The sequence below is a fragment of the Lampris incognitus genome, chromosome 1, assembly GCF_029633865.1.
Source record: "Lampris incognitus isolate fLamInc1 chromosome 1, fLamInc1.hap2, whole genome shotgun sequence".
Classification (NCBI taxonomy): domain Eukaryota; kingdom Metazoa; phylum Chordata; class Actinopteri; order Lampriformes; family Lampridae; genus Lampris; species Lampris incognitus.
In genome coordinates this window covers 149,715,794-149,735,383 of record NC_079211.1, presented here as the reverse complement: position 1 = coordinate 149,735,383, position 19,590 = coordinate 149,715,794, and the positions used below count along the sequence as shown (strand labels likewise).

The 19,590-nt window shown below is 48.3% G+C and overlaps 1 protein-coding gene across 1 annotated transcript in view; it reads right to left on the bottom strand.

The window, feature by feature from the left end:
* The window catches only part of LOC130113947 (metal transporter CNNM4), an 82,540-nt gene extending 65,202 nt beyond the window's left edge, over positions 1-17,338 (bottom strand). Inside the window, 1 exon segment of the mRNA XM_056281662.1 lies at positions 15,887-17,338. Coding sequence (XP_056137637.1) covers positions 15,887-17,333 — 1,447 coding nt within the window. The 5' untranslated portion in view covers positions 17,334-17,338.
* Positions 17,339-19,590: the final 2,252 nt, after the last annotated feature.

Here is a 19,590-nt window from a genome sequence, read left to right as displayed (position 1 = left end):
CAAGCCGTCCCGGTCTCTGCTCCACCCCCTCTGCTGATCCGGGGAGGGCTGCAGACTACCACATGCCTCCTCCCATACATGTGGAGTCGCCAGCCGCTCCCTTTCACCTGACAGTGAGGAGTTTCACCAGGGGGACGTAGCACGTGGAAGGATCACGCTATTCCCCCCAGTTCCCCCTCCCCCCCGAACAGGCACCCCGACCGACCAGAGGAGGCGCTAGTGCAGCGACCAGGACAACCACCCACATCCAGCTTCCCACCCGCAGACACGGCCAATTGTGTCTGTAGGGACACCCGACCAAGCCGGGATTCGAACTGGCGATCCCCACGTTTGTAGGCAACGCAACAGACCGCCACGCCACCCGGACGCCCCTTGGGCTCTCGATTAAAGTACACAAAGTGAATTACACTGCTGTTTTGCTTTTTTAATAAAGCATGCCGAGTCAATACAGTTTAACAGATTATCTCTGACTTTTCAAGGAAAGTTACTTCCTTAAGGGCGGTCACTTTAGCACGGCTGAAAGAAAAGACTGCAGGCTGAAAGGGCAGCAGAGTTTGCGCTCCTGGGATGGAGTCCCTGGTCAGCCGACTCCCTGGTCAGCCGACTCCCTGGTCAGGGAGTCGGCTGACCAGGGAGTCGGCTGACAGGCGTGACTCAGAGTTAGTCTTTGTGTGCACGTGCGCTTCTCTACTCTCTGAGACTCAGCAAAACACCTGAGGGTCTGTCTCATAAAAATAGAAACTAAACCTGTGTGCAGGCGTGCACACACACACACACACACGTGCACACACACAAACACACACACACACACACACACACACACAAACCCACACAGCGCCAAGTGGAAAAAAAATAAAAACTGTTGACAGCAACTAAAAGAACCCATGTGAGTACAGAGAGAAAGACGTACGTGCTGATGGGGGAGTATATATATATATATATATATATATATACTTAGCACAAAAAGTAAGGAAATGTGTGTTTGGTAGATTATTTCTTTGTTGTAACAATGCTTCTTGGCAAAAAATCTTACACCGTTGGAAAGCCTGTTTATTTCCCTTTTAAATGGCGACACATTTGTAAGGAACATGCATCTGTGGGATGAGCAGCAGAGCTGAGTATGTGGGTTGCGCCCATGAAAAATTTGCCATTTGTCTTCTCTGCCAATGCCAGACAACTTATTTTCCTGTTGCTATTGACTCTTGTTTTGAGCTTCTGGTACCCCAGGTGCTGACCATCAGCTGCCTGATGTAAGATTTACTGCCAAGAAGAAGCATTGTTACAACAGAGACATAATCTACCAAACACACATTTCCTTACTCTTTGTGCTAAGTTTATATATATATATATAAGTGTTTGTGTGTGTGTGTGTGCATGTGTGTGTTCAGACTGGCAATCTGGCTACTATGGCAGATGCCAGATGGCAAGGCTGCAATGTGAGGAAAAAAAATTGTGGGGGGAAAAAAATTCGACCTGATGGCTGAGGCCTACTTCATGTTGGCACAGCCCATCTGATTGGGGGTTACATGGTCCCAATCGTCAATAGGCTACCTATACTGTAAGGCAGGTGCAGGAAGTGCTACCCTCATCCTGCCCCCACCTCTTCAAATGGATGTGTCCGTCCATGTAATGTCAGAGGTCAAGCGGGAAATAATAAAATCCATCCATTCATCCATCCAAGCTGCTTATCCTGATAGGGGTTGCAGGATGCTGGCGCCTATCCCAGAAGTCATTGGGCGGCAGGCGGGGAGACACCCTGGACAGGCCGCCAGACCACCACAGGACCCACATATACACACACACACACATTCACACCTAGGGACAATTTAGCAGGGCCGATCCACCTGACCTACATGTCTTTGGACTGTGGGAGGAAACCAGAGCACCCGGAGGAAACCCACGCAGACACGGGGAGAACATGAAAACTCCACACACAGAGGACGACCCGGGACGACCCCCAAGGTTGGACTACCAAGGGGCTCGAACCCAGGACCTTATTGCTGTGAGGCGACCGCGCTAACCACTGCGCCCAATGCCGCCCAATAACCAAATCAAAGAGAGAAAAAGCGAAAACTCAAATGCCGCCCAATAACCGCCCAATAACCAAATCATGCCGCCCAATAACCAAATCAAAGAGAGAAAAAGCGAAAACTCAAATGCCGCCCAATAACCGCCCAATAACCAAATCATGCCGCCCAATAACCAAATCAAAGAGAGAAAAAGCGAAAACTCAAAGTTATAATTTCGAGTCGAAAATAAAACTAGCCTGAAATGGGTAAAGCTCCCAAAAAGCGGATAGGTGGAGTGGAAAAGGTCAGAGAGAGAAGGGGGAAAAAACTCAAGGCTGATGCTGCAAAACGTTTTAAGTTAACACGTTCATTCATTAATACCGATGCCACTGCCATGCAAAATCCCGTTAGCATGCCTAGCTGCAGTGACAGAATTAACAGTCCCGGCCTGGGATACAGACCCTCCTGACCCTCTCCGTTACGCAAGTGGCACGCAAGCACAGCTTGTCAACTTTAAAATTCATCAAGAATAGATTAGCGAGCACCACACCACAAGAGCACCTTGAAGCGTTCACGCTTATGGCTACGGAAAAGACATTATCATGGCTTTGGACACGGATGGAATGATCGGCAGGACGGCAGAGAAGAGCGTACTGATGAGACGTCTCCTCACCGCCTACGATAGGACGTGCTATTCTACTCTACACGTTGCTTAAGGCCGCTTTGCTGTGCTGTTTTTTTTTTAAATGATGTGAAGGCGAGAGCGTTATTATGGCTCAGCTGATGAGTCACTCTGGATGCGCTCCAGCAGGGTGCAGGCATGCTGCTTGTCAGCCTGACAACAGCAGTGAATGAACCTGTTTGAATAGTGTTGGTTGCATGACATCGTGAATTGAATTGGATCAGCTGCGAACACAATGTCGGATGATTGACTATAAATACAGTGCTGTTAATTAATGTCCAATTTCCGACACATTTCCAGATGAGCAATAGGCTAGGTCTACATTAAGGAAAGCTTTTGTCCAGTGTAAAAACTGAGTTTGGGTATTTTGTTTCATGATGACAGCGTTGCATTTTGTCATAGACTACATTCACGACATATGATTATGTCACGTTTGTTTTATCTAAGTTACGGATTGCAGCATAAGTGCGCCAAGAGTTGGGTCGCCCATTGTCAAAGGAATAAAATCCTAAAGGCACCTCTTGGAGAACTGACTTTTCCTCTAGGCTATTTCTTGGCTATTTGTTACATTATTTTATGAAACCCTCTAAGTACACCTGTTGTTAGATCTATTGCTTACCCTATGATGCCGGTCCAGAAGAAAATTGTCAGGGCCACGGCCCTCTTTTTCCCCAATATACACACTTAAGAGTTGCATAAAGCAATATTAGACTATTCATAACCTACGGGGTAAGCGATAGATGCAGCTGATGAGTGCAGCTGATGAGTGCGAGACATACGAAACAGGCCTGTACTGCAATGTATTAACATCTTTTTTCCTATATCTGTGTTGATATATACATATATTATAGCCCTCTCACCCTTTTTAGGGTTTTTTTTTTTTCAAGGTCGGGTCCTCTACCAGAGGCCTGTGCAGTAACTTAGTTGTTCCTAGGACTGCACTCTTCTGGACAGAAACCTCAGATGTTGTTCCTGGAATCTGCTGGAGTCACACTCTCAGTTTGGGGGGGGGGCCTATTACCACTGGGACTACTGTGGATTTCACCTTCCACATCTGTTCTAGTTCTTCCTTCAGCCCTTGGTATTTCTCTAGCTTCTCGTGATCTTTCTTCCTGATGTTGCCATCGCTTGGGATTGCTACATCGATCACTACTGCTGTCTTCTGTTCCTTGTTGACAACCACAATATCTGGTTGGTTAGCCAGCACCTGCTTGTCAGTCTGGAACTTGAAGTCCCACAGGATCTTAGCCCTGCCATTCTCAGCCACCTTTGGTGGTGTCTCTCATTTGGACTTGGGGACTTCTACTCTGTATTCAGTACAGCTATTCCTGAATAATATCCCAGCCACTTGGTTATACCTTACAGTGTATTCTTTCCTAGTTAGCATTTTTCACCCTGCTACTAAGTGCTGGACTTTCTCAGGGGTCGCTTACCACAGCCTGAAACTTGGGTCTTATCTGGTGTCGTAGACCCCTGCCTCAACCGAGCTGGTGCTGAGGGCCTGTTCTTGTATATATACAATAGCTTGTGGGGACGTGTTTGTCCACCAACTTTCTGTACCTTCAACAACAATAAGCACTGTTCACAGCAAAATTCGGCAGCTTTGTTAGGCCAAAGAGGAAGCCTATAGGATCCAGTACAACAAAGCCAGAAATACACTCACAAAGGAGATCAGAGTGGCAAAAAGGTGACACTCTGAAAAGTTGAAAAACAGGTTTTCTGCCAACGACCAATCATCAGTCTGGAGTGATCTGAAAGACATTACCAACTACAGGAGACCACCCCCCCCACACTGCAGGGAACCATCAACTGGCTGATGACCTAAATTCTAGGTTTGAAAAGCAAACTTTCACACTCCTCACCCTTTCCATCCACAACACACAACCAACTGCACTCCCTGCCAGCCACCCTCCCCTCCCCACCAAACCCTCACCTACACTCAGGATCTGTGTTGAGGATGTGCGCCAGCTCCTCCAGAGACAGAAGACCAGGAAGGCACCGGGCCCGGATGGCGTGTCACCCTCCTGTCTTAAAGTCTGTGCTGACCAGCTGGCCCCCATTTTCACACTGATCTTCAACAGCTCACTGGAACTGTGTGAAGTCCCCTCCTGCTTCAAGAGCTCCAATATCATCCTGGTCCCCAAGACACCCTGTATCACAGGATTAAATGACTATAGGCCCATTGCCCTAACATCTGTGGTCATGAAATCCTTCAAGAGACCGATGTTGGCCCACCTGAAGGAAATCAAAGGCTCCCTGCTCGACCCCCTGCAGTTTGCCTACCGAGCAAACAGGTCAGTGGAGGATGCAGTCAACATGGAATTGCACTACATCTTCCAACACCTTGACTCCCAAGGGACATATACAAGGGTTCTGTTTGTGGACTTCAGCTCAGCATACAACACCATCATCCCAGATATCCTCCACTCCAAACTCACCTGGCTCACTGTACCAGCCCCCATCTGCCAGTGGATCAAAAACTTCCTGACAGACAGGAGGCAACTGGTGAGGCTGGGGAAAATCACATCCAGCACCTGGACAATCAGCATTGGCATCCCCCAGGGATGTGTGCTCTCCCCTCTGCTCTTCTGCCTCTACACAAATGACTGCACCTAAGGTGACCCATCCGTTAAATTCCTTAAGTTAGTGGACAACACAACCATCATTGGCCTTATCCGGAACGGTGACAAGTCTGCATATAGATGAGAGGTTGATCAGCTGGCCCTCTGGTGCGGCCATAACAACCTGGAGCTGAACACGCTCAAAAGAGTGGAGATGACAGTGGACTTCAGGAGGAGTCTCCTAACACTGCCTCCCCTCACCATACTCAACAGCATGGTGTCTAGGCCCAGCCAAGGATGTACTTTCTCTGCCAGCTCAAAAAGTTCAACTTGCCTAAGGAACTGCTGATTCAGTTCGACACTGCAATAATCCAGTATGTCCCTCTGCACATCCATCACTGTCTGGTTTGGTTCGGCCACCAAACAGGACAGGAACAGACTACAATGGACAGTTAAGTCTGCAGAGAAAATCATTGGTGCCAATTTGCCCTCCATTCAGGACTTATACACCTCCAGACTCAGGAAACGGACACGCAAGATCACTATACCCCAAAACAACCAGATATAAAGTTTTATTTCCATGGGCTGTCATTCAAATGATCGCTTAACACTGTCAAATAAATCCAACCGTTTTGTATATACTGCACTGTACATTGTACATATACTGGTGCGCTCTGTGTCCATCTACCTCAGGCAAGTATCTAAGTAACCTGCTAACATCTATTTCAGCATCTCCGATATATTCCCTGCACCACTGCACTTTGTCGCCTCTTATTTGGCCTGTGTAAGTCAATCCCTGTGTAAATATATATCTGAAGATTGTTGTGTTGTAGTGTTGTTATTCTATGTTAAAAACACAGAGCCACGAAACCAGAGTCAAATTCCATGTATGTGCAAAACGTACATGGCCAATAAACATGATTCTGATGCTGATCTATATCAATTCTCGTGTTAATTCAGATAATACACATAAATGTCAACCAAGGTTTGGGCAACCTTTTACTTGTAGTCGTAAAACATTGTGTGTGTGTGTGTGTGTGTCTAGCTGCAGGGAGTGTCCGGCATGGGGGTTGTCCACACCCTACCTTAGTAAGGGTGGGAGCAGTGTGTGTATGTGTGTGTGTTACAAAGGTCATCTAGGGCATTATCTCAGGACACAGAATACTGTGCACATTCAAGAATTGTTGACAGAGAATGAGATAGATAGAGAGAGAGAGAGGGGGGGGGGGGAGGAAAGGGAAGGCGGTCCAAAAAATAACTCACTGTGCTGCAAGATTTAAAAACTGACAGCAAGCCACACAGGGAAACGCACATGGGAAAGGAACGGAGCGACTGTGAGAGACCGCACAGAGGAGTTAAGATGCAAAGAGGTTAAAACACGAACAAAGAAGATCACACAGATGAGTGGCGACCTAAAAAGCAGCTGCCTGAACCGCACCAGCCCTCACGGCCGGGTCATTAGCGGCAGCCCGAAGGCAGTGGCGCTGGGCGGGGTGGGGAGCGAGATAAGTGCCTGAACGCAGATAAACGGGAGACACGGGGCAATGCAGACAAACCTGACAACGCCATGCTAAATCCAAGCTCGTCCGTTTCCTTAAAGAGAAAAATGTCATGAAGGTTGAGGTGACCTGCTGATAGGGGTTTGTTGCAACTGTGGGCGTAGGGCCTCCTAACACCAACTAAGCCGATATCTTCAATAATCCCTTCATCGATATCAGCAGTAACGCCTTCAATTAAAGGCGTTACTACCTCAGTTTCCAAAAGGAGAGCAGCAGGAGTCGGGTTTTTTATTTCTAAAAAAATGGAAGTATCGGTTCCCACGTGCAGCAACCACACGGAGATTTACAACGCACCTTTTTCAAGGAGCTCAAATAAAATCCTCTTGTGTTAATGATTCACTCGTGGAGCAAAAGGATCAGGCGGTCGGAGTCTTTGTTCGTAGCGGCGCCGTGTTTTACACAACTGGCTGCAATAGAGCGCACTTGAGATGTGCTCTGTAACGGTACAACATGAAATGGTGTGTTGTGCCCTTATCAGCTCGTGTCATTGCCCAACAGCAAACTTCACGTCTGCGCTGTCCTCACAGTGAACAAGAGGAAAGTGATGAACACACAGACACACACACACACACACACACACACACACACACACACACACACACACACACACCCACATATCTGCTCATGACTATGGGAGCTCCTAGTATAAAACAGTCAGTACGTTCACACGATGTTAGAAAAAGTCAATTTACTGTGTTCGTCCAGCTAAAACTGGACTTTTAAAATACATGTAAGGGTGTCCGGGTGGCGTGGCGGTCTATTCCACTGCATACCAACACAGGGGTCGCCGGTTCGAATCCCCGTGTTACCTCCGGCTTGGTCAGGCGACCCCAGACACAATTGGCTGTGTCTGTGGGTGGGAAGCCGGATGTGGGTATGTGTCCTGGTCGCTGCACTAGCGCCTCCTCTGGTCGATCTGGGCACCTGTTCGGGGGGGAGGGGGAACTGGGGAGAACAGCATGATCCTCCCACGTGCTAAGCCCCCTGGTGAAACTCCTCACTGTCAGGTGAAAAGAAGCGGCTGGCGACTCCACATGTACGGGAGGAGGCATGTGGTAGTCTGCAGCCCTTCCCGGTGCAGCAGAGGGGGTGGGGCAGAGACCGGGACGGCTCGGAAAATAGGGTAATTGGCCAAGTACACTTAGGGGCAAAATGGGGGGAAAAAAAGCCAAAAAATCTGAAAAAACAAAATAGGTGTAGGCGTGTTAGTCCGGCTGAAGTCGTGCTAAATGGCATGTGTGGAAGTGGGACTAGCACACCTAGATGACGCGGGTGGGGATGGATGTGCACGCTGCCATCGGCCCCGAACTGGCCTAGGCGTTCTGCGCAGGATCCATAGTTGCCGCGGCGGCCTTTCACCCCGAAGTCGAACAGCGTAGTATCCATTTATTTTCCTATATTTTTTAGTTATTTTGTTTATTTCGAATGTTAAATTTTTTTTTTAATATGTATAATAAAGAAAACAAAAGAGGAAAAAAAATCACAACAAGCAGGCAACATCATCATCAAACATTTGTTTTAAATCTCGGCAGTTCGAAAAGGAGTAGCAGAAGTCAAAAACAACTTCTCTCGTCCTACCCCCTTTTTCTATTTCAGTATCAACATGACGCCAGAGCCAACGGGGTGTAGGCACGCGAGTAGACGTGATTGGTTGTCAGTTAGGGTCCCCAACCGCGTCGTCTAGGTGTGTCAGTCCCACTTCGAGAGAGTCGATTTAGTAGGATTTCAGTCAAACCAACACGTTTACGTGTATTTTAAAAGTCCCGTTTTAGTCGGACTAACACAATAAATCCACTTTTCCTAACGTCATGTAAACGTACTGAGTGAATAAGAGGAACGTGATGAACACACACACACATTTGCTCACACACGACTATGGGAGGCTGCTGGTATAAAGCAGTATGAAGGAGTGAACACAGCAAAGGAGCAAAGTCATTTGTGACTCACTGAGAACGCACTGTTGAAAATCCTTTGCTTCCTTAGTCGGAGTCATCTGTATATTTACTGCAGTTCGTTGCCACCGTAAATCCTGGCTATAAAAACAACTGACGAAAGAGAAGAATGAGGACACACTTTGCCACCCCTTAACACATCAGCCGCCCACCCGTATGTTTCCACGGTGCCATTTTCATGCAAACTCTGAAGTTGGGAATAAGAAAAGCTGAACGCTGAATGTCGCTTAGCCTATGAAAATATTTCACAATTTATTAGTTGAGTCATAATTTGCATCGATAATCTAAATCTGCAAAGCAACGAGTAACCGAGGCGGTCAAATAAACGTACCGGATTAAAAAGTACAATATTTCCCTCTGACATTAAGTGGAGGAGAAGTATAAAGTAACATAAAAGGGAAACACTGAAGTAAAGTACAAGTACCTATTATTAATAATGTTAGTTAATTAATTAATTAATTGTGATTGTCTGAGAATCTCCCCGCCTGCCGCCCAATGCCTGCTGGGATAGCAGCATCCCAGCAGGCATTGGGCGGCGTTATCATTTCTCTCAGGGTCACGGGGATGCTGGCGGCATCCCCGTGACCCTGAGAGAAATGATAAGCAGCTTGGATAACGGATATAGTCTTTCATCTGTGAAGCGCTTCGAGATCCGTCTCTGCAGATGAGAAGCGCTATACAAACTCCATTTATTATTATCCTCATTATTATTAATGCAAAAGGCCCATTTTCAACCAAAAAAAAAAATGTATACACCACAAAACTAGTCCTTGCACTCACTTGTGACAATGTGCAACGGAAAAGCACCCGACATCTCACCCGGGGAATGGTCCCCGGCCCTCTACGTTTTCCTCACGTGTCTTTGGCGAGTCTTGACACACCTTTGTGTGACAAGACTTGAGAAACTCGAGCACTGATTAACTTTTCAAAAGTTTGCTTTAAAATTGGCTTGGCTGGTGGCCAGCAGGAGAGGGTTGTTGTTGTACTGGGCAGGTCGCAGGGGTCCGCGGGTGCACATGTGCGACCGTACAGCGGAGCCATGTGGAGGGGAGAGCACGTGGGTGCTCGGTAGACGATCCACTGACTGATCAGGGTGTCTTGACGGGCAGGTCTACAGCTACTCCCCTGATATCGGATGAGATTTATGATGCGCGTTGTCATCTGTCAATCCCCTTTCCTGCTGAACACTGCCAGCACACTGGGGGCAGGATCAAAACGAGAGGCGAGAGAGACAAGACAACACGACCTGTGTACACAGCACTGTTGGATGCCATCAGCATGGCAACTGGCGCCGAGGGGACGGAGAGTGGAACGCAAGACGCATGCGGGGGTCCTGGGTCACGGAGGCAGAGGCTGGCGGGCGAATCCATCTCATATGTTGCCATGTCAACGCAATTTACAGATATGGAGCCAAAAGCTATGTAATTTCAGACTGAGGCCTGACGCCATAAAAAAACATTGAGTATGTGCGTGCGTGTGTGTGTCTGTGTGTGTGTGTGTGTGTGTGTACATTTGGACTGTGATCACAAGCGTACACACACTTGTTGCAAACCCTTCTCACTTCGCCGGCTAAGCCTGAGATGAGCTGCAGAGCCTTTTCACAGCCAAGCCTAAAGCCGGCGCTGCCACGACTCAAGGTCACTTCAAAGTGGCTGTTTGAGAGATGGTGGAACGTTAAAAAAGAGATGCGAGAGCTGGGGGGTCGGGGGGGGGGCGTCCGGGTAGCGTGGTGGTCTATTCCATTGCCAACCAACATGGGGATCGCCAGATCGAATCCTCGTGTTACCTCCAGCTTGGTCGGGCGTACCGACAGACACGGCAGAGTCTGCGGGTGGGAAACCGGATGTGGGTATGTGTCCTAGTCACTGCATTAGCGCCTCCTCTGGGCGCCTGTTTGGGGGGGGGGGGACTGGGGGGAACAGCGTGATCCTCCCACGTGCTACGTCCCCCCGGTGAAACTCCTCACTGTCAGGTGAAAAGAAGCGGCTGGTGACTCCACATGTATGGGAGGAGACATGTGGTAGTCTGCAGCCCTCCCCGGATCAGCAGAGGGGGTGGAGCAGAGACCGGGACAGCTTGAAAAAGTGGGGTAAGTGGCCAGGAACAGTTGGGGAGAAAATAAATATAGGAAAGAAAAAAAAAAGACGCAAGAGCTGAAATGTCCTGACAATTCATCTTGTAAGCTAGGGGGCAGAGCTGTGTAGGAACGAGACGGATTCCTGGCCCGCGTCATGGTAACGGACGGCTGGAAACTCAAACCTGAGTCATTCAGTTCTTGTCTCTGATGAGGTTATGCTGATGAGGTTAAGGTGATGAGGTTAAGCTGATGAGGTTATGCTGATGAGGTTAAGCTGATGAGGTTATGCTGATGAGGTTAAGCTGATGAGGTTATGTTGATGAGGTTATGCTGATGAGGTTAAACTGATGAGGTTATGTTGATGAGGTTATGCTGATGAGGTTATGTTGATGAGGTTAAGCTGATGAGGTTATGCTGATGAGGTTATGCTGATGTTATGCTGATGAGGTTAAACTGATGAGGTTATGTTGATGAGGTTATGCTGATGAGGTCATGCTGATGAGGTTATGTTGATGAGGTTATGTTGATGAGGTTAAGCTGATGAGGTTATGCTGACGAGGTTATGTTGATGAGGTTAAACTGATGAGGTTATGCTGATGAGGTTATGTTGATGAGGTTAAACTGATGAGGTTATGCTGATGAGGTTAAGCTGATGAGGTTATGTTGATGAGGTTATGCTGATGAGGTTAAGCTGATGAGGTTAAGATGATGATGTTATGCTGATGAGGTTAAGCTGATGAGGTTATGCTGATGAGGTTAAGATGATGATGTTATGCTGATGAGGTTAAGCTGATGATGTTATGCTGATGAGGTGAAGCTGATGAGGTGAAGCTGATGATTTTATGCTAATGAGGTTAAACTGATGATGTTATGCTGATGAGGTTATGTTGATGAGGTTAAAGCTGATGAGGTTAAGCTGATGAGGTTAAGCTGATGAGGTTATGCTGATGAGGTTAAGCTGATGAGGTTATGCTGATGAGGTTATGTTGATGAGGTTAAGGTGATGAGGTTATGCTGATGAGGTTAAGATGATGAGGTTATGCTGATGAGGTTAAAATGATGAGGTTATGTTGATGAGGTTATGCTGATGAGGTTTTGCTGATGAGGTTAAACTTATGACGTTATGCTGATGAGGTTATGCTGATGAGGTTATGCTGATGAGGTTAAGCTGATGAGGTTAAATTGATGAGGTTATGCTGATGAGGTTATGCTGATGAGGTTATGCTGATAGAAATGTTTGGATTCACTCACTTGTGGGGACTGTGTGTGTTTACCATCTGTGACCTTGAGACAAGATGCCTCCTAGAGGAAAAATACACCCCTGTGGGAGATGGCATCAGTGTGTGTGTGTGTGTGTGGGTGTGTGTGTGTGTGGCATAAAGGAAAGCAGTTCAAGATGACAGACTCAGTAGCAACACTTTGATTTGTTCCAACCACTTGCGATCGAGGTTTTCCCGTTCTGACCCAACATTCGCTAATTGATGCTCGGCTCTCTGGTTGTAAAAACCAACTAGTGAGATGAACCAGCTGGACCAGCAACTGGTTCTTGTCTAAACTTGCACCCTATTGGAACAGGATGGCACATTATCAAAAATAAATGTACCGATGCCTGGGGCGTCCGGATGGCGTGGCGGTCTATTCTGTTGCCTACCAACATGGGGATCGGCGGTTCGAATCCCTGTGTTACCTCCAGCTTGGTCGGGCATCCCTATATACGCTATTGGCCGTGTCTGCGAGTGGGAAGCCAGGTGTGGGTATGTGTCCTGGTCGCTGCACTAGCGCCTCCTCTGGTTGGTCAGAGCGCCTGTTCGGGGGGGGGAATAGCGTGATCCTCCCATGCACTACGTCCCCCTGGTGAAACTCCTCACTGTCAGGTGAAAAGAAGCGGCTGGTGACTCCACATGTATGGGAGGAGGCATGTGGTAGTCTGCAGCCCTCCCCGGATCAGCAAAGGGGGTGGAGCAGAGACCGGCACGGCTCCGAAGAGTGGGGTAATTGGCCAAGTACAGTTGAGAGAAAATGGGGGGGGGGGGGTCCAAAATAAATAAATAAATAAATCAATGCGTTAGAATAACGTACAGTAAAACTGTATGAAACTCTTATTTTCTTCAACATAACATTTGAATCTAAATAGAAAGTAAGCACAGCTCATGAAACCAGAGTAGAAGTCACGACCGCAACAATTTTTGGCATTTTAGCTTTCAGGTAACTGCTAAAAATGACCACATACTCAATATCAACGACCCAGTTTTACACCTTAAAAAACAGCTGGGCTCAACTGTGGAGGGGGAACCCTGGCAGGTAGCACCCCGATTTCAGTAGTCCAAATATTCCATCCATCCATCCAACCATTCATCCATTATCCAAACCGCTTGTTCTGCTCTCGGGGTCACAGGGATGCTGGAGCCTATCCCAGCAGTCATGGGGCAGCAGGTGGGGAGACACCCTGGACAGGCCGCCAGGCCATCACAGGGCCACACACACACACACACACACACACACACACACACACACACACCTAGGGACAGTTCAGTACAGCCGATCCACCTGACCTACATGTCTTTGGACTGTGGGAAGAAACCGGAGCCCCCGGAGGAAACCCACACAGACACGGGGAGAACATGCAAACCCCACACAGAGGACGACCCGGGACGACCCCCAAGGTTGGACTACCCCGGGGATCGAACCCAGGACCTTCTTGCTGTGAGGCGACCGCGCTAACCACTGCACCACCGTGTCGCCTCAGATATATTCACTTGTACTTAACTTACTGGTGGGGAGCTGTGGGATTGTTCGCCGTCAGGTCTTTCTGGTGAGGATCTGCCTCATGTTGGCATCTAAGCGGCTCAAAGCGAAGCAGCTGAGTGACAAGCGTAGTGCGCGTTTACGTGTCTTGTGAGGCAAGTCAGGAAAAAGTCACATTTTTCTCATTAATCTCACAGTTCTAATAAATATACAGCTCGTCACTCGGGGAGACCGAAGGTCCATGCGTCCGTCCATCATCCGAACCGCTTATCCTGTTCTCAGGGTGGCGGGGATGCTGGAGCCTATCACAGCGGTCACTGGGCGTCGGGCGCGGAGACACCCTGGACAGACCGCCAGGCCATCACACAGGGCCCACACACACACACACACACACACCTAGGGACAATTTAGTATGGCCGATTCCCCTGACCTACATGTCTTTGGACTGTGGGAGGAAACCCATGCAGACACGAGGAGAACATGGAAACTCCACACAGAGGACAACCCCGGACGACCCGCCCCCCCAAATGTTGGACTACCCCGGGGCTCGAACCCAGAACCTTCTTGCTGTGAGGCGACCACAATAACCACTGTGCCAGCGTGCCGCCAGACCTAAGGTCTTACTGTTGAAATGATGAAGGGTCCTTGATAAGCATCAGAAACCAAATGACAGGTTGTCATGACAACACACCTAAATTCACCTGTCGTAAACCGCTTTTGGAAAAGGTGATGCGAGACTTTAAGTGAACAGGGATGTGCCTGTTGGCTGGGGGGGGGGGTATGGAGGAGGACTGTCAAGGTGAGGACAACAGTCTCAGTCCCTGAACCGGACAGTTCCACGAACTGGATTTTATAAAGGGACAGCTGGTAGCACATACTAAAGTGTCCCTCTCTCTTTCTGTCTTTCTCTTTCACTCACGGAAAGACGCCCCCCCCCCCCTACCCTCCGACAACCCAGCTGACAGTTTGCAAGGGATGGAGAGAGCCAACCTGAACTACGAAATTCTGATAATCAAAACCAGAATGAATGGGAAAGAGATCACCGATGGCACTGTGTGTGTGTGTGTGTGTGTGTGTGTGTGTGTGTGTGATTTCAATTCCGACGAATGAAAACTACATCAACAATAAGTCTTGATGCACTCGCAATAAGCCCGGTAAGAAAATCAAAGAAGGTTGAATCAGTTCACTGTACTGTACTGTTTATCAGCTCACATCAACCATGTTACTCGGCCTGCACACTTCCTACACAATATTAACTCGCTCCGCCCGTCACCTACACCTAGCAGCAGCACCGCCATACTCACTCACACCCTGGTTACATCCCGTACGGACCACTGCAGTTCTGTCCTCTTTGGTCTTCCCCTCAAGTGTCTTCATAAGCTTCACTTGGTCCAGAATTCAGCTGCCCGTATCAGTACCAGAACTCCTTCCACAGATCACATCACTCCTGATCTGCAGCAGCTCCACTGGCTCCCCGTTAAATACCGTACGGACTTCAAGATCCTGCTCCTCACCTTTAAGGCCCCTAATAACCCAGCTCCTTCATATCTTTCTGAACTCCTTCATATCCACACACCCTCTCGCACTCTCAGATCCTCTTCTGCTCTCCAACTCACCACACCGTCGGCCCGCTGGACTACCATGGGGTCTAGAGCTGGACTACCATGGGGTCTAGAGCTGGACTACCATGGGGTCTAGAGCTGGACTACCATGGGGACTGGAGCTGGACTACCATGGGGTCTAGAGCTCGACTGCCATGGGGTCTAGAGCTGGACTACCATGGGGTCTAGAGCTGGACTACCATGGGGTCTAGAGCCTTCAGTCGTTCTGCCCCCTGCCTGTGGAACTCTCTCCCACAAGACATTCACAACACTGACTATCTTTCAACCTTCACATCCCATCTCAAAACGCACCTTTTCAAACTGGCGTATTCAGTCTGATCCACGCCTCACCGAGTTTTGTGCAGATGATGATTTTATATTTATGTGTTGTGTTAACTTTTTATCGTCTACCTGCTTTGTTTTGATGCTATGCTGTCTGATACAGTGCTGCTTGTGTTCTGTGAGGTGTCCTGGAGTGCTCTGAAAGGCACCCACAAATAAAATGTATTATGATTATGATTATGATAATTACTATGATTATGAGGGGTGTGGACACCTGCTGTCAGTTTAGACTGAAGAGGTCACTTAGCTGAGTGATGAAACGGATCTGCCAGTAAACGTTGTGTCCAGATGAACTGATTCAACCCCCATCAACGACACCCCAGTGTCTAACTCCCCAACACGGCTTTCCAAAGCAAACCTTTTTTGAACTCCTCCAGCATGGAGTCCAGCTTGGTGTCGTGGAACACGAAGTGGACCGGGTGGTTGTAGAACTTGGTGATGGTCTTGAGGGTGGTGCAGTCATCCGGGTCGACGAAGGCCAGGTCTTTGACAAAGAGGACGTCCACGATGTTGGACCGCTCGTCTTCAAACACGGGTATGCGCGTGTAACCGCTTTCCATGATCTCGGACATGGTGTTGAAGTCCAGGACGGCGTCGCTGTGGATCATGAAGCAGTTGCCCAGCGGCGTCATGACGTCCTCTACCGTTTTGGTGCGCAGCTCCAGGGCCCCTTGAATCATGTTGAGCTCCTCTTTCACCAGGTCGTTGTAAGGCTCGGTGACCTTGAGCATCTCCACCAGCTTCTCGCGGTTGTACACGGTGCCGATCTCCTGGCCCAGGACGCAGTCCAGCAGCTTGCTTATGGGCCACGACAGCGGGAAGGTGAGCAGCATGAACAGCTTGGTCACCAGGATGGTGTTGGCGCCCACCGCCAAGCCGTGGCGGGAGCAGAGCGCCTGGGGCACGATCTCGCCGAAGATGACGATGCCGATGGTGGAGGCGACCACGGCGCCGATCCCCGAGCCGATGAGGTCGTCCAGCAGGATGGTGAGCGTGGTGTTGACCAGCACGTTGCCCAGCAGCAGCGAGCACAGCAGGTAGTTGCCCTTCCGGCGGATGGGCTCGATTTTCCGCGCGTACTTCTTCTCCTTGTCCGTGCCGCAGCTCTGCACGATGCGCAGCTCCATGGGGTCCAGCGCCATCAGCCCCAGGTTCAGCCCGCTGAACATGCCGGAGAGCACCAGGAGGAACGAGATGAGGATCACCTGCAGCCACAGGGGCAGCAGGGACGCCTTCTCCTCCACCACCCGCAGCCTGCCGTCGTCCTCGCCCAACAGGTACCACTTGCCGTCGTCGCTGTCCCGCACGCACAGGCCGTACACCTTCTCCGCCTCGCTCTTGCGGAGCGGCTTGATTTTCACGCTCAGCACCCCGGAGGTGCGCTGGCTGCTGACGTTCATGTCGCCCCTCACCACTATGTCTTTGGTGTATTCGGAGCAAGTCCTGTTGAACGGGACGGCGTTCCTGCCGGTGCTCCCGTACCCGCCCCCGCCCCCGCCGCCGCCGTCGTCATCCTCGCCGGGGTCCTGCTCGGTGAACTTGATGAGCGTCCACGTCTCCGGGAGGATCTGCAGCCCGTAGAAACGGAGGAGGATGTCGCTCCTCTCGGTCACCTGGATCACCCCGTCGTCGGTGGTCACGGCCGGCTTGTCGCTCCTCTCCAGCCGCATGCCGAATATGCGGGTGCCGCCGCCGCCGCCGCCCAACTCCGACACCGGCGTCTCGGCGTGCCCGCCCAGCAAGAACCACGACAGAACCGAGAAAGTCAGCGTAAAACCCCGTCCGCTCCGGCGCGCCACCGCCATGTTTGTTTCGCTCTCCGCGAACTGGGAACTGACGTCACCGGCGCGTTTTTTTTTTTTCAAGAGCCCGCCCTCCGATTTGCATGCTGCGCCAACGGGTCCAATCGCCGCGCTCGGCGTCACCGGACGCGTTCGCACGAGCCCCCTTGTTTCGACTGCCTGACGTCATGGCCGTTTGACGGCGGTCGGGTTCGCGCGGAGGCGCGTCTCGAAGGTTTTACCCCCCCCCCCAAAAAAAGAAATCAAATAAATACATAAATAAAAACTCAGCGGGGTTTTACCACGACGTGTGTTTCCAGAACGCACCAACATCTCGCGAAATTATATCAGTAGTTTAACTTCCCCTCTGCAATAGATTATATTTACATTACCAGCCTGAGAATACTGGAGAGCAGCGTGCAACAGTGAAAACCCGACCAGTCCTGCAAACCAGCTTTCTGTTCAGGTTCAGAAATTATATCGACGGTACTGTTTTTGGAATTGACATTGAGACGACTAGCCTAAAATATAATTCTTTTTTAAATTTTAAGACGTTGATTGTTCAATAACCAATCTAAATAGAACGGACACGATTTGTATTATAAATGAAAGGAACATGGAGAACCATTAATTGTGAACCTTTTATAACATATGCAAAGTACTTGTAGAAATCATAAATGTAAATGGCAAAAAAAAAAGCAATTCAGGAGAGCAATTGCATATCATTTAGAAACACTAAATGGTAGTAAAGGAAAGAAAACATTGCAAAATGTAGTAGAGAATTAAGCAATACCTTTATTTATTTCATTGTATTTCTGCGGTTAATCTCTTTATCGTGACACCGTGTTGTAGTATACTTAAAATAACAATGAAACACAACGACTTCTGCTTTGCTTAAGGAAGTTGCAGTTGTCCATGAAATCAGGTTACATGGTGTTTTCAGCAGACGAAGTGCTGAAACTCGGTAACCTTCTTTTCTCCCTGGGATTTTTTCCCTTTTTTGCCTTAATAATGAACCAACAGAAATCACAAGTCTTTTTCCAGATAAATTTAAGTGCATTTTGATCTTATTCATCTGTACACAGGTGGTACTGAGACAGTTTTTATTGTAAAGTTATTATGTGGTGTAAAGTCCTTTAGAGTGGTGAGACCCCTTTGGAGAAAATTAAATAAAACTGCTGCAAGATTGTGCAAAAATACCAGATTTCTGTGCACGGTACTGTGGAGCAGTATAATAAAGCCCTTTGATGAGGGAAGTGCTCCCTCTAATGTACATATCCCGCAGTGCACTCCAGACAGGCAGACAGACCTGTCTGTCTAAATTCTTTCCTTTTTTTAATAACTTTTTTATTGCATTTTTACATTATTGCATTTTTTCTTTTTTAAATCATTTCATTGCATTTTTGCACAGGTTTATAAGAAAAATAGAACAAAATGAGTTTTACCCCAGCAAAACCAAACCCACCAACCAATAAACCACCCTCAACTCACCCAACTGCACCCTAAATTGGAGAAGCGAAACAAGCGGACGAAAAATCATTTTTCTAAATGATTTTAACAATAACAATTCATAAGTCATTTTTATAATTCACTCTAAATTCATTATTATGCCTAAAACATACTCCTGTTTCTGCATCATCCACTGGTATAACAAGACTGATTGCAGACTGCTAGCAAGGATGGTTTATCTGCTACATTAAATAAGCAATCAAATATAAATTGTGCATCAGTGTAAAATAACCGTGTTCCCATCTCCTGTCTCGACGTCCCAGCATAAGAATAATACAATTTTCTGGCTCATCTTATTACAGAAACTATGCAAAGAAAAGCCAACATGAGTTAGAAAACGTATAGGTGAACTTGAGCACAGGGCTGAGTGGGAGGGAAAGAAGAGGCGTGCACTTTCATACATATCAAGGTTTTTCTATGCGTGCTGCTATTTTACATAATTAGGCGTGTTGGCGTAATCAAGTTTAATTTAAGACGGCAGGAAGCTTCAGATTCAGACAACTTTATTTATCCCAGAGGGGCAATCCAAAAAAAAAAAGACTGTTTTTGGTTGGACCTTTAAAATGTATCTGTTTAGAATCCAAGCTTTAATAAATAAGTAACATTCTTACCCAAACGGTTATAAATGTGACCAACCGAGTCTCGCACGTTTTCGTTAAATACACACTAATTTAATCAAATACATTTCGTAACTATATACGAAAAGAACGTATCAATATAACGGGCGTCGACTTCCTGGTTCCCGGTTTACGGTGTCCGGCTATAGTTTTCC